The 22,948-nt window shown below is 33.7% G+C and overlaps 5 protein-coding genes across 5 annotated transcripts; 2 read left to right on the top strand and 3 right to left on the bottom strand.

Moving 5' to 3' along the window:
- Window positions 1-626: 626 nt before the first annotated feature.
- LOC145730378 (cecropin-A1-like) lies at window positions 627-1,299 on the bottom strand. Its single transcript, XM_081981565.1, has 2 exons — window positions 1,136-1,299; window positions 627-855 (listed from the first exon to the last, which is right to left on the bottom strand). The coding sequence occupies exons 1-2, from the start codon at window positions 1,268-1,270 to the stop codon at window positions 751-753; spliced, it is 240 nt and encodes a 79-aa protein (XP_081837691.1). The 5' UTR covers window positions 1,271-1,299; the 3' UTR covers window positions 627-750.
- Window positions 1,300-4,302: 3,003 nt separating this feature from the next.
- Window positions 4,303-4,782, top strand: LOC145730379 (cecropin-A1-like). Its single transcript, XM_081981566.1, has 2 exons — window positions 4,303-4,480; window positions 4,551-4,782. Exons 1-2 carry the CDS (start codon window positions 4,382-4,384, stop codon window positions 4,650-4,652), a joined length of 201 nt encoding a protein of 66 aa, XP_081837692.1. The 5' UTR covers window positions 4,303-4,381; the 3' UTR covers window positions 4,653-4,782.
- A 1,049-nt stretch (window positions 4,783-5,831) lies between these two features.
- On the bottom strand, window positions 5,832-7,058 carry LOC145730377 (uncharacterized). Its single transcript, XM_081981563.1, has 2 exons — window positions 6,766-7,058; window positions 5,832-6,343 (listed from the first exon to the last, which is right to left on the bottom strand). The coding sequence occupies exons 1-2, from the start codon at window positions 6,970-6,972 to the stop codon at window positions 6,098-6,100; spliced, it is 453 nt and encodes a 150-aa protein (XP_081837689.1). The 5' UTR covers window positions 6,973-7,058; the 3' UTR covers window positions 5,832-6,097.
- A 7,078-nt stretch (window positions 7,059-14,136) lies between these two features.
- Window positions 14,137-16,294, top strand: LOC145730502 (uncharacterized). Its single transcript, XM_081981720.1, has 2 exons — window positions 14,137-14,379; window positions 14,591-16,294. Exons 1-2 carry the CDS (start codon window positions 14,346-14,348, stop codon window positions 16,096-16,098), a joined length of 1,542 nt encoding a protein of 513 aa, XP_081837846.1. The 5' UTR covers window positions 14,137-14,345; the 3' UTR covers window positions 16,099-16,294.
- Window positions 16,295-20,167: 3,873 nt separating this feature from the next.
- On the bottom strand, window positions 20,168-22,617 carry LOC145730077 (peptidoglycan-recognition protein SB2-like). Its single transcript, XM_081981068.1, has 4 exons — window positions 22,333-22,617; window positions 20,843-21,080; window positions 20,648-20,791; window positions 20,168-20,591 (listed from the first exon to the last, which is right to left on the bottom strand). Exons 1-4 carry the CDS (start codon window positions 22,474-22,476, stop codon window positions 20,266-20,268), a joined length of 852 nt encoding a protein of 283 aa, XP_081837194.1. The 5' UTR covers window positions 22,477-22,617; the 3' UTR covers window positions 20,168-20,265.
- Between the last annotated feature and the right edge of the window lie 331 nt (window positions 22,618-22,948).

Here is a 22,948-nt window from a genome sequence, read left to right as displayed (position 1 = left end):
ATTTAGGTAAACTAAATCATCGTTACATGATAAAAAAAAGCTGTACGCTATCAAAATTCCGCAAAGTAATTTAAAACTTTACCCGAAAGTCGTTATGAACATGGAAAATCCTTAAAGCCGATCTGATGCTGGCTTTAACATACATATTTATATGCTGCTTAGCTCCCTATAATCGGCAATTTTCAATGCTTTCCCGCGTAACTACATAACTTTCGAGAAAATCCCGCCATTGGCAACATCTAGGCATCGCCAACTTTGCATGGGATAAACTTGTTAAAATTTATACACTTTCCAATTTCGAAAATAATCCTTTTTACGGGGTGCAACAGCCTTCAGTTCTTCAAATTTTTTTTTATAACCAACAGTTTGGAGCCAAAAAAATGGATTGAAAATCTGGAATAATTCATTCCCATGTCATTTCCGGACATCGTTACAGCCATATGGATATCCCGAATAATATCCTACTTGAAAGGGATATTCAAGGCGATTACTGTAAGATAACAGGGTCTGCAGTGCACTAAATATGATATACGGGATCATAGTAAACTGAAGGGTTCTTAACGTATCGAACACGTTCGAATTGAGCGCTCTTATGGCTTCATTTAGGTCAGTTTAAACTATTAAGATGAAATTGAGACTTTATTTTTACACTTAAGTACTCGAGACAAAATTAAGTTAAATATTGTTAAATGCTAAGTTACAAGCCAATCTTGATTTAATTAAATTTATTCCAGTCATTTTTAGGGTGGTTTATCTACCAGGGAGTACGCCTGCTTGAGCTGCAACTCCTGTATAGCCAGCAACAACATCCAGGTTTTCTCGCGCCCTATCTCTAACTCTACGAACGCCTTTTTCCTGAAAAATCAAAACATTGACATTTTTAGGTAAACATTTTTGCCATTCAGACATAAATTAAGAATCAGGCAAAAAAATCCATTTTAAATTAAAATAGTTATTTATGCAACAAGTGTAAAAAGTACATCTTTTTTGAGTTTAACAACACGTAAGTGCAAAAAAGGACTTTTTGCATGGGTTGCATACAACATTTTTTATAAAATCGACTTGTTTAATAAAGTGTACTTTTTTGCACGATTTTATATAAATTTATTTGTTTTAATTGAAAAAATATACTTACCACTTTTTTTAGTTTCTTTTTCAGCCATCCAGCTTCGGAAGTTCCAAACACTGCACTCAAAACTACCAAAACGAGTAGGAAAATAGTAAAAAATTTCATCTTATTGTTGTGTGGCTGAACTTGACCAATGCTCATGCAACTACAAGGACTTGAAATGTGTTATATCCTAAGTAAACGCGTCTGCTTTTATATACGTACAATCTCAAGTACTGCTGGGACTTTTTTGTTCCCGCTGATGTTGCGGATCATATCAATTAATTGTTCTTGAGCAAATGTTTACATATTGCACAAAAGTGAGAGAATTCCATGAAATTTGTTTGTGTTAAATTATATTTGAACAATTGAATGTGTTTTTGGTACTGGATTAACCAGTTTATTTGGAAATATGCGTGGATACGTGACGCAGTAAACAAGTAAATAAAAAATCCTAAAAAACTGCATTATAGTATGAAGAAAAGTAATCTCTTAAATTTGTGTTATGTATATTAATTTTTTCATTATCTAACAAAGTACCTCTTTTGCTCTTTTAGTTCAATTCAAGACCTAAATTTTATTTATGAACCATTATGTACATTTACTGAAATCAACCGTGATTGCATCAAGTTTTTCACATTATAATACTAAAGTTTCCAAAAGTTATAAAACTTTTTCTGCTTTACAAAATGATTTTAATTTACACCTCGAATGTTGGTTAAATCAAGCTTTATGGTCGAGAAAAACAGCTCAAAAATTTAATAATTCAAACAAATACAGGGTGTGCCATAAATATAGCAACAAAGTCGCAATGTTTGGCCAATCGATTTCTTCCTTGAAAAAGTGGAGGTTTTTAGGAATCTACACTGATGGGAGATTTTAACTTTAAACACCAAGAAAACTATATGAAGGAAGCTTAAAAATTAAAGAATTAGACCTGATTTCTATTCTGCTTTTGGGACAATTGCTCTAAAAACAACTCTTCAGATCCGTATTTATTTTTCAAAAAAGAGTTGTTTAATGTATTTTGAGAGCATGGCTGATGCATAGTATACAGCTGACATTCATAGAACTCATTCACTGTTTTCAACACTGTTTTCCTGTCAAGTGTAAATGGGATGAAGGTAGTAAGGTAAGATGCGAGAGAGAGGATTTTCATCATTTGCCTCACAGCAAGGAAAAAAAGTAAAAATGATGTACCATTGAAAAAAGAATGTACCAAGGAAAGAATGAGACGAAGAGTGACACAACATAAACAGGAATGGATGGGATACAGAATTCACGTTGATGGAGAAAAAAAATTAAAGATATGAAAGAATTAAACAAGAGAGAGTTGCATAGATAATAAAAAAATGGCAAGCAAAATAGGACAGATCAAAAAAGGGAAAAAGAGAGTATATGAAGTGTGTAATGAGGTGGAGAAGTCAGTAAATGAATATGGAGTGATTGGAGATGTACCTAAATAGTAGGATAAGTTTCTGTACAAGCAGTAGTTTACCAGTAAAAGTGTAATGTAAAAGGTTTTCATTTAGAAGTTCTATTATATAAGGAAATAAATTAAGGAAATTGTATGTTTTTTGTTCTGAGGTAAGAAAAGGTGTCTGTTTCCCAAATAACTTTTTTTTAGATTAGGTTAGAGGGTAATGGATTCGTTTAGACCCTTTGGCAAACCACACCCTGCTGACGGTTTGTGACGCCCTTACTATGGCTTGAACAATTTTTTTTTTACTTCTTAAGACTGTAGATCTGCATTATGAGCCATAATTGTTGTATAGAAAGTCGACCAAATCTCTGAACAATACTTCTCTAGTTTCAATTTTACATATTCGTTTCAATAGTTTGTACCTCAAAAACAATTTCAATTTTGACATGACTTGATTCATAGCGAAGCAAGATTTGGGTTTTGGCAAAAAAGTTGTGTTTGAATTGCTTTATTTTAAAATTGCAAAAAGTAAGTAAAACATGGCAAGTTGCTTCATTAACAATTTCTGTATAGGCACTGTAATGTATCCAGGAAATAAACAATGAAAATGTTATTAAAACTTTTTGAAAAAGTCTTAAATTTCAACACCTTGTAGCTCGAAAATTAAATCGCATCACATCAATAGGTATAGTACCAAATAAACAGTTTGATGAAATTTGAAGCACTTCTGAAAATTTTGCAGTAGAGTATATACTGTATATCACAAAACAAATAAACGATTATTCATCTTATTTTCCATCGTTTTATTGAGTCATTACAGTAAAGTACACATTTATATTGCCTTTGTGCGTGCAAATCCAAACAGTAATAACAGTTGTCATTAAAATGCAACCTTTATTTGATTTTAAGTGATACGCGACATAGTTTAAACAATAATCACATACTCGAACCAACACTTCTGACTAACTGTGTGTGCAAAGTTGTTGTAAACAATTTGAACTCAAAGAATAAAAGGTTATCGATCTGCATACGGTGATTCCCGTTTATTTGAGAAAGTGGTGAAGTACAGCGGCCGACGACCGCTACAACCAGTTATGGTGAAGAACCTTAAAGCATGACTCATTAAGTGAACTTGATTGATGTAATTAATCAGTTTTATTGGCACTTTTTAAGGAAAAGGAAAATTGACAGTTATTAGAATGATAAGTCAGTCACATCTCTTTTACTTCATTTGATTTTTTATTAAATATTTTATAGGTAGTTTGGTTGTATCATCGTATTCTTTAAGTGACTTTACAACTAAATACTTTTAAAGGGCGGTAATCATACTTATTAACATTTATAGGGTATATTAACAGTAATAAAGAGATCTAGGAACTACTTTAGTTAAAGTAGAAATTCATTTAATAATTAATTATTGATCTGAAGCATTGTCATTTTGTAACTAAAATTGTTTAAACGCGTTTTTTATGAAACATAGGATTTGGTTATGGCATATTGTTAGAAACCAATTCAGTTACATAAATACCTATTAAAACAATTGGTAATTGGTAATTTAAATTTTCTGACATACTGCACAAGTGTAACATGTCACAGATTTCCGGCATAAAATAACCGAAATGCATTAAATTAAAGATGTTTACACTTTAATAATTACTACATCATTAAATTAATAAGTTTGATAGCACAGTTTGACCCATTCTGCGACTGACTTATCTGCAGGAAAAAGTACCGCAGTACTGCTTGGATATTCATATAAAAGAGACCGGGCAAGACATGGGAAAGCACAGACTCAACTTGCTCTGCTTCGCATTTACAAGGTTAATTAATAAACCGCAGATTCATCTAAAATGAAGTTCTTCACAATCTTTGTCCTGGCTTTATTAGTTTTGAGTGCAGTTTTCGGTACGTCCGAAGCGGGATGGTTGAAGAAACAACTCAAAAAAGTTGTAAGTACCACTTGAGTGTTAAGTAAATTAATTAGGTTAATTAATTACTATTTTTTTGATATTTAATTAGGAAAAGGGAGTTAGAAGAGTGCGAGATAGGGCACGTGAAAATTTGGACGTTGTAGCTGGGTACACTGGAGTAGCAGCCACCGCAGGTTTAGTTGGAAGATAATAAGTTTAATAACAATTTTAAATTTATGTTGTGTCAATAATCTGTGATCAGTATTTTTAACGGTTATTCTACTTAATATTAACACCTAATGTTGTCATTTCAATTTGAAAATAAATGGAAAAATCTTTAATACCATGGCATAATTTTACCGATACTAGCTAGATTCAGTGAAGTGCATAGGTTACTTTTGGGTGGGTTAACGACTATCAACAATCGTTAAATTTTAGTTTCTACCAGGGATGGGTATAGTGCAAACCCATAAACCAACCCAACCTACCATGATATAGTATAAAAACCCACTGGCAGCTCAATTCCTTACCATTACTGTTACCAAAGGTTAAGTGTTTTACCATGAAGACCACTTGCTTTATTTTTGCGTTGATCATAATGTGTGCATTTATGCTGCAAAATGTGGAATCAAAGCTTATTAAGGAAGGTATTTTAAAAATGTTTGAGGTTAGTAGTAGTGAAATAGTTAAATTACACTAAAATACAATGTGATTTATTTTGCAGGGCTGGTTTAATGGAAGTGGACAGCAGCCTAATCCTGGATCTTCAAGGCATAGGAATCCTGGATGGCCCATACCCCAGTAATATGTTATTTCCATTGGTTAAAATCAGTTTTATTCATAGTTCAAATTATTCAAAAATTTGCAGTATTTAGTATATTTATTTTAACCAAAAAATAAAAGTAGTGTGGATATTAAGTTGCTTTTATTTTCACCTTGTGAAGTCATTCCAGACAAAGACTTGACCTACAGTTTGTAGGTAAGTATTATTATTTCTTTGAAATATCTTAAACGTCTTGTTGTTAACGTAACGTAATGTAAAGTATCAACGAAATTTCTTTTACTGTAATAATAGTACTTAGCAAACTGTCACACGTTTAAAAAATTTTGAATATGAGTCTTAATTTGCTCCTTATATCTGTTGTTTTTGTACAGGGTGACTTTGACTACTCTACTTTGACTACTCTAGTTTAGATTTAATAGCCTGTTTGTTATCTGTTCTGTATGCCGAATTAGGGAACCGTGTTTATGTATCAACAAACTTTGTCTTTATTAATTTTATATACATTTTTCTTAAAAACTTAATCTTTTCTTATTATTTGTATTTCTTTGGGTCATATAGGAAACTGGAACAATCCCCAAGAATATTTGAAATAAGGCTCCACATAAATTATATGAACATCATTTTTTATTACAAGATATAAAAAAATACAGTTTTTACTAAATATTGTTTCATGGAATAAGCATTTTCTCTACAACTGTCAAATAATAGAATTCCAGGTGTCTATTAATAGACATACAAATGTTTTAATTTTAATCGAGGTTTTTGCATAATTTTAAATTATATTTAGACATTGGTTGAGGAAGTACATACAGTCTTCTTTTTGCGTATAACGGGTATTATTAACTCAAAAATTGGTTATCAACTAACCATTATTACCTGTCAAGACTGTCAAAATTTAAATCATTAGGATTCATAGCTTCGGCTAATTTAACCGGAGCTTCATTTGTGGCAGCACAAAATCCAAATTCGCCCACGTGACACACAGCTGCTAAAAGTGGTATGACAGTTTTGATGACTTCACATATTTTGTCCAACGCAGCTGTGATTTTGTTTGCGTGTCCTCCCATCGTGTTACCAATTTTTGAGGCGACTTGACCAAATCTCAATAGCTGCTTCCTCTAAAACAAATAACAAAAAATGTAGTCAATTAAAAAAACAACTCAAACAAATCAGACGCTTTACAGAATGCAGTGAGCCAGTTTAAAAATCAAAGTTTAATGGTATTTTGTTACAGTTTTTTTAGAATCTCGCAAATTAGGCAGTCTAAACAATAATTTATTTCTTCTGCAAGATGTCTTTTTCACTCTGGTTTAAACTCAATTGACAGCTCAGATTTTTTCGGTATAGGACACAGAGGAATCTAGGATATTGCTTGCATCTTTTCAAAAAGTTGTATGTATATTGTTCAACTTTGCATGGTTTTACAATTAATTTAACTTCTACTTTATGAAAAAAAAACACCCAGAATTTAAATAACATCTCACAAACAACTTTACTACTATAATACGTTTTCGCAGTTTTACTATTATAATAATCTTACCACCCATCCAGGCTCATTATTGCTAGAATCATCCTTTTTAGGTGAATCCAAACTTGGCTCTGGACTTCGAGAAGCTTTGGTGGTAGATGTAGGCCAATGAGTTACAACTCCATCACGTGGGTAGTAGTAACCTTCTGGTAAATTCCGAGCTGTACTCAAGTCTAGAAAAATGCAAAGAAAAACACTTAAAAGAGCAATTACTTTCATCTTCAGCTATGAAAAGCAGCAAATCAGTGACTACTAAAAACGTTTCAGTTTAATAAAATAAAATTAATTTTTGTTTTCGTGTTTGTGTCTTCATCAGCTGCGGTTGACCACTTTTATACATTTTGATTTGATTTTTTCCAAGAAAATGGTTAGTTAATAATAATACTTGTGGTTGATAGTACAGGGGTCATGAAAGGATATCTTGAATCCTAGTTTCATTTGTCATGATTATTATCATACACTGGTGTAATAAAAATACTATAGAATTAACTATATAATAAACCTCTCTGGCATGGCAAAGAAAACTCTTGGCATCTCTTCACAACTTTATCTTTCCTATTAAAAAAAATAAATTTTCTTTATTTTCTTGAAAACTAGTTATTTTTAAAACACCCTCATAGTTTTCCAGACTTACATAATCAAACATTAAAATTGGTGGTCATAAACAGTTTGATTATTTTTTAATTAGTATACTGTAGTAAACATTTTTACACTGTGGTTTATGATTGGTCAAAAAAGCAGCTTTCAGCTTGCTCCTTTTTCTGACCAACCACAAACTAAAAACAGTGTTGTGATTTAGGCAAATACTGCACATGTAGACTATCAAAACCTCCCTAATAACATACGAACTTGTCAAAACTTATCCACCTTCCTTACACTCTGTATAAAACTTGATTAAATCTAAAGCTTTTTGCATCGCTTAAAGTAATGACAATAATAAAAACAGAAATAAAACCTCCCTAATAATATCATTCTTTAGAGCTTGATGCAAACACTGAGGGTGTAATAACAAACTCTCGTAGGAAAAGCAATTTTTGTCGTTTTAAATTGGTACGTATTTCCCAGCGAAAAAGTGACCCGACCCCCGGCGGAATGAGTTTTATGTGTCTTGGGATTAGCCCGAGAAATATTATCCCAGTTTAGGCATACGGGATATATTTGGTTTTATTTAGAACGCTTTATCTTATCATTGGATCAGACAGGTTCGATGCGAAAAAGGGGTCGACCACCAGAAATGCGTCCATTTTTGCCACTGTTAAACTGCTAAATTTAACATAACATAATTACTCGTTAAAATAGGGTGTTAACAAAACAAACACATTCCCATCAGCAACTTTGCTGCCTAATAATCAAAATTACAGAGTTTCGTCTGAGATTGACATGGAAATGGAACACAAAGGGGTTCATTAAGAAAATAATATTAATGCTGCTTACATACAGTAATCTCTTTGCCTAGGCGTAATTTGCAAGTTAGTCTATTTGGCAAATTTGGCATGTTGTGAAACATAACAAATTTGGGGAGGAAGTCGTCTAGGGACTGGGGACAAGGGCGGAATGACGGAGGTATGCCCTTTCAGTATTGGGATTTTCCGTAATCTGTCAAATCAAATCAAGTCCTTTATGTTAATAAGGCAAAAGTGAACGTCCCAAGCTTTCGTTTGGGTCAATATGATGGTTGAAAATACGTTCCGTGAAACTATGGCACTAATAGGAGTTTTAGGGTCCGCCCTCACATATTACAGAGCCAGAGAGCCCGCTTCCAGGCAAAAGTAAACACGAGGATAATTCCATTAAGAAATGAACTGAGCTGGCTTTTAAAGAGGAACTGCTTGGCGTATATGTAATTTGTAAGTCAAATAAATGTTGTTAGTTTTAACTCGATCAACACAAGAGATGTATTCGCCAAAATTCAAACAGGACCACTCCACTGAACGGGTATGCTAATATTCTCCGTTCCTGCTTGTAATATGCTCTTAGATAATAAAATAACGTTATGCTGGATAAAACTTTTCTCACCGTAAACTTTATGTTAGTCCAGCAAATACGAAAATCAAATCATTATAAACTTCCAGCATTTTGAATTTTACAGATGGTTTTATGTATTGAGCTAAAAGCAACCGACCAGAGAAATAAAGAGAAATTCGAGCAATAGTATTAGTAAATCACTGTATTGCGGTGGTATTATTTAAAAGTGTTTTACCAAATGTTGATTCCAAAACAAACCAGGAGACATTTTGACGCATTCTGGAGTTTTATTGGTGATTTTGTGATACCCTATAGATACGCTATTTTAACGACAAATGCAATCACGGGTGATAAAAAGAACATTAAAGTAAAAATAACATTTGTTTGATTTTTTTAAAGCTAAGCAATTCATAACCTGTTAAACCTAGAAGATATACAATATCTAGTTAATTTTATTTCAGCATTTTCTTCCCAAGAGACCCGTTGTTCAAGCAAACTCCATTATCGTTCGAGACACATCTGTGTTAGCGAGCAAACACGAAAAATAAATTTCTGAGTGCTGCGTTTCCAAAACACTCTAGAATCGAGTTTTATGCAAATCGGGCCGAAACTCGAAGTTCGAAATGAATGTTATTTAGTCGTATATGTCACACGTCGCTGACTTCGTTGCTGTATAAGCAACTCGGGCAAGATTGTTTCACTTCGAATCCTCAGGGAAAATATGGGAATTAGTCCGTATCCCCGTTCGTTATGATGAACTTCCCCGACGTCTGATTATGTAATGTTTAATCAGGAACCAGAAGTGAAATAATGTGTTCTTTGAATACGATTTAATGAGGATTTATACCTTCAGGAATATCGTATATGGTGTCCAAGACAAATAAGTGAAAATAAAATCACCAATGATGGCGTCCGTTCCAGTATCTGCCATATAACAATAAGGAATACAATACCCTTCCGACCCGTCTAAAACTTGGAAACTATTCTATTATCCCGTTTCAGCTCAAGACATTTCGACTTGGCAGGCCAAGAAATTTTCTTACTTGCATGAAGGAGTTTCCACAAAAGCGATCAAGAGGAAACGCCAACCGGGTGTAAAACATGAGACAGACTTGCAAATTAGCTCATCAACTTAAAATCAGTTTGTTGTTCGTTGAATCATATCTTTCTTATTGGCTTTTGCCTATGATACTGTGGAAAATCCAAAATTCAAATATCTGTGCTTAGTCTGCTTGTCCATTCAAAAGTATTTAGAAACATAATAAACCAGTAATCAATAAAAAAATAACGCAAAAAACCAAAACGTCCATGTTAACTCAATATAACATTCGAGTTAAAAGAGAAAATCATAGCGGAGATAAATTGAACCGAGAGTTGTTTAAACATGCTGAAGGGAGTCATCCAGCTCAAAAAGCCGTTTTCATAAACCTTAAGGGGAAAATAGCGCGATAGCAGACTGTCATTTTATTAATTACTTGGGGTAATTAAGGCTCTGTTGATTGGAGTGAACGATTTATCCGTAATTTGCACGAATGTACAGCTCCGTTAATGTGATGCGGGGTCGGAGAAAAGATAAATGTGTTCCTTTTACGATTTACAAGCACTTTACGCGATTCGAAAACGCGTTTATGATCGAAATTGAAAATAAATTTGAAATCGTAATGGTTGGAAATTGTTTCTTATCTTTTATAAGTAAATTTGGGTTAATTTTGATGATGAGATGTAGAGATTAACGAGAAACTAAAACTTAATTGTAAAGCCAGAACTATAATAAAGCTTTTATATCTAGAGTTACTGTGTTGACAAACGAAGAGCCAGAGGAAATAACGATACAAGTCCATTTTTCTTCGAAAAACGTTAATCAGGCACAAACATTTACTTTTTTATGTAGTATCTGAAATTCATACTATTAAAAGCAAACAGAGCAGTTCAAGATAAATAAGCACTATTTTGGACATTAAGTAATTGTTATTTCACCTGGCTCTTCAAATACTAGATATTTTAAGGCAAGCTTATTCGTAATATGTGAATCTAATAAACCCAATATTCGAAGAAGAAGTCCATGTTCTCAAAGAGAGCTAAGAAATAATAAATCCAGAAAAATCTCAAAATCTACAGACTCAACAAAGTTAAAGAGTCTGATGTAGACTTTGAGTTTTTTGTCGATTTAAGGACCCTGTATTCTTTATAGAAAAACTAATATATTTTTAAAATTTACATAGTGTTATTCTTTGAGTAAGTCTATGCATTAGCAATAAAAACTAGATTTTTCTTTCTAGAACAAAACATGATCTTTTTAAGATAGAATATAATATAATTCACTATTGCGGTTTGAAATAATACAGTTGTTTCCACATGCAAGTATTCCGAAACAGAAGGGTTGTATAGAGGGCTGGTTAAAACATCAAATTAGAAGAGCGGGAAACAAGAAATTACAAGAAAATTTGCATAATTATACAATATCACGAGTTTAGTTATGAACTTCAAACTTTAAACATGTACAATTTGCCGACGAAAGCCTCAGGATTGCAACCTGTGACGTCGATTCTCATTAAAATATTTTAATTGTGCTTCAATGAATATTCAAGAGCACTTTCAAGGGGATGTTGAAGTGCAGACTTGATTTTCTATCATAATATTTCGTTTAGGTAAAACCGAATAGAGCGTAGTTATTCTAACTAACTATTCTTAACTAACTTCCAGCCTTAATTTTGTCGAAATTGTAGTTCTTAGTATACAACAATAACAACCTGAGGTTGTGTAAGGATATAGCACAGGCTAATTAATTAGTCATTTAATATTCACATGAAAATTTAATTTTAAAGGAATAAATTGCCTGACGAGTGTGTCAAATAACGAAGTGATATATGCAAATTTAGGGCAGCGTCATTTATCCCCCTTTTAGAGTCGGAAACTCTTTAGACGTTCGGAAATTTAAATAGAGTTATTACACGTTTCTCCCATTTACGTAATTGAGCCCGTACATGCATATATTTCAACAACTAACCTATAAAATCCCATATTTGGTTTGTTCAGTATCCGGTTTTGTTGCAGTTTCCACTTCAACACTGCGAAAAACTCTCAGTAAGTAGTAGTATTTTCACTTTCCACCAACACAAACATACAGCACCACATGGTTTTAACCAATACGAAAACTGAACTGACAAACCGAAATAGTTATAGTATGATAGTCAGTGTCTGACTGACCTAGTTATCCTTCAGGATGCACCACTGCACTACTGACTAGCGTCCTGTGCATCCAGAAATCAATTTTTGTGCACAGGCTCAAGTTTTGACCCAATTCAGTTCTTAACTTCTAACAGAGACTTCGTAACTTGTTATTTAGAAACGTTTAAAATACAGTAAGGGTTTCTTTGATGAGTGAATTAGAGCATTTATTAAAATTCTGCTCCCTAACCATTAATCTAGACTGAAAAGTTGTCTGAACCAAATGTGGACACTTCTTGAGCATAATAAATTAGGTAAAACTATATCCCACTGCGATTTAAAAGTAGGTAGATTTCTGTGTCCACTACAATTTACAATTATTGTTCATTTCAGATTATACCAAGTAACGATTATATCCTCTCTCCAGCTGTCCATGTAGACGCAATCGAACAATCCCGGATGGAGGACCCCAAATTTTGAAAAGACATAACAGGGGATGTTCAACAAAAGTGTTAAACTTTCTTCTTTGGTTTCAAGAATATGGTCCCTGAAGATTGGTTTTAAGGATTAACTCGATGATTGACTTGTAAAACTATTTAAGTCAACCACCTCTTCTATCGTCTTTGTCCACTTTATCTAGTTTTTAGTACATCTTCCAATATATCCATAAGGTCAACTCTCATTTTGCATTTGGAGCTGCATTGCATTCTACAGAAGATATTATTACATTATAAAGATCTTCCCAAATCAGCGTCAATTTATCTGGCACGTCCTTGAAAATTAAATAACAAAACTTTATAATCCTTGTGAAACCACCTTATTAGTTTTGCTTCCTTCTGATGATGATGAGGCTAGTCTCATAACAGTTCCTCCTCCAACTTCAAGGCCTTAATAAAGGCCAGCGGCTGAGTCAGTTTTAAAAAAGAACTCTTCCCATCATTAATGATGCTGCTACCAAACAAGTTGGTTCTTATGTTTAAGACTGCATCACATTCACAAAGCAGGTGTTCAGGAGTCTCTTCCTCATCCCCACAGAATCTGCAGTCACCGTGTTTCCTATATCTTCTTACGTTAGGACTGTCCTGAGTTTTCATCAATGATTAGCCGTGAAACCTTACGCACCGCTCATATCAAGGAGGAAACAAAGCTCAGAAACCACACAAGACAACCAATTGATTTGTATACCGAGGCACCAAGAGGCCTTGCTGGGGATGGCTTAGAGTCAGACAAATCCTGGGCAGAAATAAAACCCCTCGCAAATTACCCCATAAAGGGAGCAGAAGCCATATTTCCCTAGTTAGATAGGGGATTCAGGAAGGAAGGAAGGATTAGCCATGAACAGTGTCCTGAGAGGAAACCTGTGAGTGAGCGTAGGTTTCTTTTGCTCCATTTTACAAATTCTTTACTTCTTTTCCAGTTGTAACCTCCAAGAAGTTTCTTAGAGTGTGCCAGTCATCCAGTGAGTCAGTCAGGCTCACATCAGATGTGGAATGCTCTTCGATAGATTAGTTCAAGATCTCCTACTTACCAGCTACTCACAAGTGTGTGAAGTCAAGCAATACTTCCATTGCCGCTGTAGGATATGTTCTCGTTGCTCCTTTTACGCATAGGCATGCCAGTCCTTGTACTTTGCCTAGCAATACCTATCCTGGTGATGATTTCAAGGGCAGAGCTTATATTGTACAGCCTTCTAATAGTTCAAAATCTTGTGAAAAAATACGTATTTGCAGTAATACATAGTAGAATCACGGTCTACTCACTCCTGCACTATTGGTGTTGCTGTAGGAATAAGTAACTTCTGTAACTCTGTAACTTCTTAATCTTCTTTCGAGTTCAGCGGAATGCGAAACAAAATTTCCACCGAATTTGTAGTTTATGTCCGAATACAAAAATTACTTCCTTTCTAAAGTTCTAAACTTTATAGACTTCATTTCACCCCAACGATTTCTTGAAAACGTATTTTAGAATCTGACAAGTTCTTTGTAGTTCAAGTAAAAATGTAGGTACAGTATAGAAGTAAGCAATACTGATTATGTTTTAAAATATTTTGCGCTTAACCTAACATATAATCTTGTTAAATCTAACTTTACAATGATTTAAATTACTGCAATAATTAAACGTTTATTTTAAATTGTAACTACCATTCAATTTCCTTAATTTTTCTTTCTGCAAATTGGGACAACTGGCAACGCTGACTGTCATGTTATTTATCTTTGACAATTGACATTCGACATTCGACATGTTTTGTTTACTTCCTCTGTGATCATCTGTTATCCAGCGGGTTTATTTATTTTTGTGATAAATTTTAATCAAAATTATTATCATTGTTCTTTATGACTAATTAATTGATAAGCATCGAGGCGTCTTCACAATTCAGACATATTCAGATGTAAAATTAATTAACTTCAGTGCCTATGTTCCAGTAGTTTTTGTTATTTGGGTGTTATCAACAGTGCAAAATGGTTGCAAATCAGAAGGAATCTAACACTGAAAGTAAGTAGATTTCGCAGAATGTCTATTAAAAGCATTTAATCTGCTTATTTCCGTGGGTTGCTATCAATCAAACTTTTGCACTTTTGCCAGGAGTAATTTATAAAGTAATTCTAACCTATAAATATCTGAACAAAGACTTGTGAAATCCCTGTTTCCTTAAAAACGGAGTAGCAATAGATTTGAGCTAACCACTTAATTTTGGTTGTTCCAGATAATAATATGTGCCCACAATACTTGCAGCAGTCCACCCTGGACCATCTGAAATGTACAAATTGCCACCTCTACCTGTCTATCTTTCCTATTTTGAGGAACAATACTTGCAGTGTTATTAAGTGTGGACGTTGTCTGGACAAAAACAATATTCCATCAGATTTAATAAGAGATGAGCTGTTGGAACAAGTGTTAAAGTTTCAGAGATTTCCATGTGTAAACAGGGAAAATGGATGTTTGGAAGTACTTCTTCCCAGTAAGATAACAAAACATGAACCAAAATGTCGCTACCAAAAACTGAAATGCCCATCAACTGACTGCTCTGCTCAATTAATGCTAGATGAAATCATAAACCACTTTCAAGATCAACATCCTGTTTTTGTTTTGAATGGGCGATTTGAGGTTGATTTGGTACAAACCCACAATGAAAATTTTGTGATGGCTTTTGAAGATGAAGTGTATGTAATCAATCAAGCAGGACAGTCTGCAGAAGGAATATTTACTGTGCAAGTCAATTATTTAGGTGCAAATCCTGATGCTGATAACTACTCTTATGGCCTTACATTAGAAAATGGCAACAAACAAAAGAGTTCTATTTTTAAAGAAAGAATTGGCAACAAATTGACACTAAAATCAACTGAGGTTTCTAAACTACTGGACAATCCAACTGCCATTATTGCCACCATAAATATTATCAACACTTCAAAGCCCCAAATTATAATGAACCAATCTATTGCTGCAATCCCTGATGATGATGAAGACACTACAGCTTTGAAACATTTGGAATGTCCAGTGTGTTTTCATTTATATTTACCACCAATTTATCAGTGTGAACTTGGTCACTGCATTTGTGAATCATGTAAGGATAATGTAGCACATTGTCCTACTTGTCATTCTGGGTTTGGACAAACAAGAAATTTTGTTCTAGAAGATTTGATAGGAAGGACAATTTACCCCTGCAGGTACAGGACTGAGGGATGTAGAGTGAAAAAATGGGGCAGAGATATTAGGAATCATGAATTGACTTGTCTTTTTGGTCCATTTGACTGTCCTCTTAAGGACTTTGAGAACTGCACTTCTATTTTCAAGAGAAATCAGTTAGATGATCATATTAAAAACATTCATTATGAAAGCCTTCTGGAACTAGACACTATATATGTTCCATTTAATATTGGAATGGATATAGATTTAGAAGAAGGTTACATTATACAGTACAATTCCAACTTGTTCAAACTGTACTTTGGATACAAAAGTGAGGAGAAAAAGTTTATGTGGTCAGTCCAAATGATTGGATCTTCTGAGGATTGTGCCAAATATAACTTTGAACTAGATGTTGTGGATAATGTTAGTCGAAAAAAGAGGTTTTTTATTAAATCAGTCTGTTCTACTTTAAGTGACAAAAGTCAAGTATTTGAGGGTGATGAATGTGTGTTTTTATTTTATAATCAAATATCTAAGTTTATTAAGAATTTTCTTTCATTCAGAGTTTATATTTCACACAACCAATAAATTTCTATTTTACCTCTGATTTTGTTACCTACCTATTTTTTTTTAAAGATGTACTTTTTTGCCATGTTGAAAATATGCTTATTCTGTATGTTAAGTTAGTATGTAAGTATTAATATCTGGTGTTAATAAAATTTAATTTGGGGTTTTACTTTTTTGTATAATCTAAAAATATTAAACTTTTGTTTTTACATAAAAATTGTCTTTACTCTGCACCCAAAAAATAACAAGTGTAAAACTCATACAGGCTGTTAGACTTTTACCATACGTAAGCAAGCCCTCTTAAGACACATTTTCTAATTGAAATATTATTAGGTAGTTATTTTTTAAAACAAATATTCTTAACCACACCTTCCATTGCACTCAAAACGTCCTCCAAATTATTCAGGAGTTAGAGTAGGTAAAGAATATATCCCTAACGTACGTTTGCCAAAAAAAGGGTGCTGCCAATCATGAAGGGCGCTTTGTTCAACGGCACATGTTGCCGCCAGTGATTTATGATGTTGTGACAAGACAATCACACCCGAGTCATATATGTAAAATAATGATTTTTTAATGAATCCATCGTTCTGTATCAGAAAAAGTTTGAGTCGTTTGTCAAAATTCCCAAATAGGGCTTAGCAGTTGCAGCTATATTAAATCTTTAATACCGGGGGCCGTTCTGTTAAACCTGGATGATAAATTATTTTTTTTTATATCGTTCATTCTCGTGATTTGCGTAGAATTTCAAAGTTTGATTTCAACCTATTTACTCTTCAGGCTATTTGTTACTAATTCAATGCATTAGCATTGATGTCATCTCAGAATAAACTATAGTTAAATATAGAGGCAAAGTTGTGCATTTTATTGCTAAATAATTTGTTACAAAAAAAAATTCTATTACATCCGACATTAACCGTATTTTCATCCTTAGAGGCCTTCTCAAGGAGTTACAGAGCAAATATTGACAGAATGCACAAAAGTGATATTTTTCAGGTGAGCGTAGTTCTGTTATTTAAGGGGCTATCAAAAAGTGTTTATCAGGAAAGTTGTAGTCAATTTCATGCTCTATAAGATTACATTAAGAGGTTTTCATCCTTAAAGGTCTCCTCAAAAATTTAAAGGGCAAAAGGTGACAGATTGCATTGGAAGTGCTATTTTTCAACTAAACTGCGCGCCACCTCAACCGGGACAGTGATTTTTTTGGGATATTTTTAAAACCTTGCCATTTTTAAACGAAACGATAGATTTTGATGCGGTTTGGACTATCATTGAGCCTGATTTATTGGCGTTTGGTCGATGGAAAAACTTAAATGCACCGCCACTGTACTGTATAAATAAACTTTAATAACAAACAATATTAAAAATATTATCCAGGATCTGGAACCCTAATATCCAAACATAAATCCTCCCCCAAACCTGACCCCTATGCACGCACACACACTACACACCCTTAAAGATTAAGTTAGAAAGCCATCAAGTTCGCTAATGGCATGGAAATTGGAAATCACGCACGGAGTTCTAAGAGGCAGTTTGAAGCTAGTTAATAAGACAGAGCTAATTCTATCAAGAAAAGCCATTGTACCCTTTGTTTCCACCGCGCTACGCCACTTTAATGAAATGCGTATAATTCCCTCTAGTTTGTAGCATTCGTGGTCCCTTTGTGTTAGCAGCAACTATTTTAATGTTCAAATCAGACAATCCGGAGTAAACTGTTTAAAAAATCGAATCAAACAACCCCATTTCCTGTGTCACAAAAGATTCGCAAGATCAAAAAGCTGCCAGCTCTATCAGAGACGACAATCAAAAATCCCTTTTACTGTCCGAAATACATATTCGCATCCAGTTCAGGAACATCATTGTCATTCCATTTAAATGCGCGGAAATGTTATCTTTGATATTTGACTCGATTTACTATCATACGCAGCGAAGAAAAGGGAGATCGGTTCAAAGAAAATCTAGTTATTTTATTACTTTCGACTCAACGGGCCTTGAAATGCATGTCAAATGTTTTTCGATATGGAAAAGGGAAAACCAATATCGCTGCAGTGCCATTTATTGAATTGAATATCAGGGGGAAACTTTTTACTTTACTGATCCACCATCAGAGTTTAGGTAGTACTACGTCAGTGTGACGTAATTTTCACTAATTTAGTATAAAATTAATGTTAATAAGTCGTAAATATTTTTAGAATTGTTCTACTTCTATAACGGGTTTTCACAAAGGAATGCGGTAATATTATAATTCACCCTGTATATGGTATATGGAAAGTAACCCAGCACCGCAATGCCTAATCTGAGTGGTTTCTAAAGGGTCCAAAATCCGCTTCAACGGAAATGGGGAAATATTCTCAAGCAAAGGAGAATGCGGTAATAACAAAGTGCACTTACGAAACTACCGAAACTTATGTAGTTCCTTATGATTTACTCGGAGGGTAATCTATTATTTATCAAAGCTTTGCGTGTCGCGATAAACGCGGAATTACGCACACTTGCCTAATTTTGGCCTGAATTATTCATTTTCGGGATCCGAGACTTTAGACCCTCTCTCCAGTTCCTCATATAAGAAGATTTAAGCCGTAAAGGTGATTTGTTTTTGCGGGAATGTGCGATAATATGAAAAGGTGGGTTGATTTTCATTTATAAAGGATTACGAAACATGTTGCAGTTTCGGAGCAATACTGGAGGGCGTAAAACAGGGCTTGACCGTCATTAGGGAGAGAGTTTTAAGGTACCGAAGGGGAGAACTTCAATAAAAAAGTACAAAGCTGGGACGTGGGCACGCAATAAAAAATTCTCAGTGACCATTAAACGAAGTCATTAGAGCTTCTGCGGCAATAAAACTAAAGAAAAATGTAAGCCACATTCAATTAAAGGCCATTTCTTATAAATTAAAAATGCGCGTTAATGGCATCAAACCGCAGCATCGTCCCGAAGGACCGGAAAGGGTCTCTCCGAACCGGGACCTTACTTTTTCCATTTAGTTGCGCGCTGTTGTGGAAAAATTAATTTCAGTCCTACGAAAATTCCCTGGACGCTTGAATTTTAGACGATTCCGAATATTAATTAAGGATTCGTCGCGCGATTTTTGGGATGGACCCCGCTTATCAAGAGGGACACTTAACGAAAGAAATCACGTAGTGGACAAAATAGCCGAATTAGCAAATCCTTTACTGGATTAAAGGCGTCGTCACGTTCGAAACGACCGCGGATGTTCCATGAATGGGAATTTAAAGTTTTGTTCTGGTATTTAAAGCCTTTTAAAATTAATCCTCTATGTTGTATTTTTGCTGGATAATAAAATCCTTCCAATTCATTTATCTGCACTATTAACACAAATGCAGTTTTTGGATGATTATAGTAACATTACCCAGAGATATTGGGAAGGACATCATCATTAAGAAACCAAATTTTAATAAGAAGTGCACATGTAACTTATGGAAGAAAGTAGAAAATATAAGAACGATGCCACAAAAAGTACTAAAAACTGAAGTGAATAGTACAAAGAAAGATGAGGGAAGCAAAAGAGATGGAGGAAAGATACCAAGAAATTGAAGAGAAAAGGAAAATATGATGAATTTAACGTATATACAAAAAAATTAAAGACGTAACAGAAACATATAAGAAGAAAATCGTAGGCAAGCTAACATCGAAAACGGAGAAATGATTGTTGACTGAAAAGATATCAACCAAATATGGGAGAAACATATAGGGTGTTACGATAATTTTTTAACAAGTGTGGCACATCATTAGTTTCGGGAGTTCTGTACAGCTACTAAAAAACAAAATAAAAGTCCAGGTCCGTATTTGAAAATATTAAGTTGATGATGGTATCTAAAAAACGAAACGTGTTAACAAAGAAGGAAAGTGATAACACTACGAAAAGAAGAAGAGAAACTTGAATATCTGAGCCACGCGCTGGCGTGGCTCAGATATTCAAGTCCTTCTTCAGGGATTCTTCAGGGAAAAGTCTATGGCAAGAGAGAACCCGAAAGGCTTCGGAAAAAAGTAAAAATCTTAAGAATATAGTTTCCCAAACCAACCACTTGAATTATTCAGAGCAGCCATACAAGGTTGTGGAAAAAAACAATAGTTAAATTAACAAACTATAATAACCGAAAAGAGAGTATAATACATAGATATTTATAATATTATTGCATAAATTATATAAACAATTAACTTAGTTTCTTGTCAGGGAATATCAGCTAACTCTGATTCATGCATGTCGTTTTTTGGTAAAAGCGTGCAAGGATATCCAGGTGAACTTATTGGATTAAAGTTTTCCCAAGTTTTAACTTCGTCAGTAATACTGAAACCACCAACACACTGACAATGTGCCAGTAGTTTGTAATCAGGACTTACAGCCCCAATTTTGACAGCATGCTCTATGACTTCCTTACACCTTTTTAAGGCAGTTTTGGGAGGAAGATGAGTCTGAAAACGTCCTACAAACGCTATTGTCATAGACTGGGTATGATAAGGTAGTGACGATTCATTCATTTTAAACCATCCTCGTCCTAAAATGTCAATTTATTAGCTGTTAATTCATTTTTAACTCTTTTGAGATAACCACCTTCATAAACATTACCATCAGATCCTATACAAAAGTTATAGGCTATATCCGGCCACTTGCAGGTCTCTATATGAAAACCCTGCATTACTCGCAACGTTAATACGTTTTCAGCTTGCGTAGACGATTCTTTGGTTACTGAATGGCCTAGAAGATTTCTAACGTAATAAATAAACGACTAATAATACAATTTTGTACAAATAATCACATATTTGGCTGGTTGTTTTAAATTCTCCACTGGTTCGCTGGGTTGTGCCAACCATTGACCACGTCTCACCATACTGAAGAATAGATCGTAGTTTTTCTCCTCTCGAAAGTAAGGCAATTGACCATTTTCGTATTTTAATTCTATTCTCTCGATGATGTTAATTTTGTTTCCTATATGCACCGTGCCACAGTCTTTCACTTCTATTCTGTCAGCAACTTTTACAATTTCCTGTAACAGTCGAACATTAAGTATGTAATGTTGATTTAAGGATTTTTTTTAATTTTAAAGATTTTGTGAATATTGGTAAACTTATAATAATACTTATTAATAGGATTTGTATGAATTAGGTAGAAATAAAGTTAAAAGGGTTTAATTAGAGTTAGGTTTATAATGAGACACCCTATACCTATACCTATAAATTGTAGATTTTGCAGATTTTATTGATTATTGTGTAGATCTCTAAATAATATTATTATCACAGACACACCAAAAGATTAAACTTATTAAATTTTATGATGAGCTTAAAACGAATCAAATAAAAATTTATAATGTATAACCAATAATGCTTTTCCCAGTAGAAATAGTTTACGTTTTTTGGTTTTTAAGAATATTTAGTCACACAAATATCCGAACAACCTTCAATTGGAACACGTTCATTTACCCTTTGTAGATATCCAGAGTGATAGCAATAGTTGCAAAATGATTACATTGATTACAATATAAGTAATAAACAAAAGTAACTTCGTCATAATCACTTTGTGTCCTTCATAAACATGATGTAATCATTATAGTATAACTGAGAAACGTTTTTGCAAAACACAATTTGGGGTTCTATGTCAAACTCAATAAGAACGAAGTTTCATATCAAGTTCTGCAAAACTATATTAGCCTTTTATTTCTACAAACTATTTTGTGAATTTTTGAAAAAACCCTCCTCAATTAAGAAGACAAATGAAGACACCCTTTGTTAAGTGGTAAATAAACAGTAATTTTAACGCAAACGAATAACTTACGTAGTTCACATACATTCCTTGATAATTATGAGTGATAACGATGTTTCCCTGGGTATTACCGAAAAAGGTAATATTAGTAATTAAAATACCAAGGGCATTATAAGGACAATAATGCATGAGGTCGATAGGGTAGAACACGAGGGCCTCTATATACTTAAACCATGGGCATTATTTCCTATAATGCCTGTGGTGTCTTCAATGTTTAATGTCCGACTTTTATTCTGTAGATATTTATTTAAAAAATGGTCAGAGGACATTATAAAAAATATTGCCCTCACCTGGGGGAATTTTAAAAATAATGCCCTCACTTGAGGCCATTATGAAAAATAACGCCCTAGGGCATTATTTCTTAGATAAATGACCATAATAGGTGTCATTATTGATGAAATAATAGCCCTGTCGGACATTAATTAATTAAAAGTAAGTTACAAAAAATATATGAAAACTCTCATTGGTTTAATACATACATCATGATTAAAAGTTTCAGTAACCTCATTGCTATTTCCATTGTTTGTGTTGATAGCCAAACCACTCTCATTTGTTATGTTATTATCTTCCACATGGTCACTAGAACTCGAAGAGTCGTAGCTTCCAAAATCATTTTCGAACATATTTAAACAATCACAACAGTTTATATCACTCTATTCAATAATATCCGCTACTGATGCCAAAGATTGTTCCAGAGGAACTGCGTGCGGACTATTCGCCTTGAAATTTGCGTCAAAACGTAATTCTAATGCTAATAATTGTGTCTTATCAGCGTCAACAAATTGATAAAATTCTAGGAAGGGAACCTACATTAATTTGAATGAATCAGGAATCAAATAATTTGCTTCTAACAAAACTCATCAATTATTGTGTTTAAACCTTTATTCAACAAAGGTACATTATTTAAGTATAGATGTGTATATTACTTAAAAATAACCTCAATACTACAATAGTACAGTAGGGAACACTTGATTTGTAATATTAAAGTGGGCAAGCAAATTAAATTGCCAAAAATTGTTGTTGACTTATAAAGTCCCTGTTTATTCGTAATAGGTTCTAGAATAGATAACAAGGCAATTAGATTTGTGCACTATT

This window comes from Ips typographus, linkage group LG6, assembly GCF_016097725.1.
Source record: "Ips typographus isolate SLU linkage group LG6, UJ_Ityp_2.0, whole genome shotgun sequence".
Taxonomy (NCBI): Eukaryota; Metazoa; Arthropoda; class Insecta; order Coleoptera; family Curculionidae; genus Ips; species Ips typographus.
The sequence above is the reverse complement of the archived record's forward strand: the minus strand, read 5'-3'. Positions and strand labels throughout refer to the sequence as shown.

Excerpts from the sequence above, each read along its gene's own strand:
- LOC145730379 (XM_081981566.1), top strand. The coding sequence starts at position 4,382 with ATGAAGTTCTTCACAATCTTTGTCCTGGCTTTATTAGTTTTGAGTGCA. Across the intron at positions 4,481-4,550 it reads AGAAACAACTCAAAAAAGTT|GAAAAGGGAGTTAGAAGAGT; the intron begins GTAAGTACCACT and ends ATATTTAATTAG.
- LOC145730077 (XM_081981068.1), bottom strand. The coding sequence starts at position 22,476 with ATGTTCGAAAATGATTTTGGAAGCTACGACTCTTCGAGTTCTAGTGAC. Across the intron at positions 21,081-22,332 it reads CTGAAACTTTTAATCATGAT|GAAATTGTAAAAGTTGCTGA; the intron begins GTATGTATTAAA and ends CGACTGTTACAG. Across the intron at positions 20,592-20,647 it reads TGATGGTAATGTTTATGAAG|GACGAGGATGGTTTAAAATG; the intron begins GTGGTTATCTCA and ends TTGACATTTTAG.
- LOC145730377 (XM_081981563.1), bottom strand. The coding sequence starts at position 6,972 with ATGAAAGTAATTGCTCTTTTAAGTGTTTTTCTTTGCATTTTTCTAGAC. Across the intron at positions 6,344-6,765 it reads ATAATGAGCCTGGATGGGTG|AGGAAGCAGCTATTGAGATT; the intron begins GTAAGATTATTA and ends TATTTGTTTTAG.
- LOC145730378 (XM_081981565.1), bottom strand. The coding sequence starts at position 1,270 with ATGAGCATTGGTCAAGTTCAGCCACACAACAATAAGATGAAATTTTTT. Across the intron at positions 856-1,135 it reads AAAAGAAACTAAAAAAAGTG|GAAAAAGGCGTTCGTAGAGT; the intron begins GTAAGTATATTT and ends TTGATTTTTCAG.
- LOC145730502 (XM_081981720.1), top strand. The coding sequence starts at position 14,346 with ATGGTTGCAAATCAGAAGGAATCTAACACTGAAA. Across the intron at positions 14,380-14,590 it reads GAAGGAATCTAACACTGAAA|ATAATAATATGTGCCCACAA; the intron begins GTAAGTAGATTT and ends TGGTTGTTCCAG.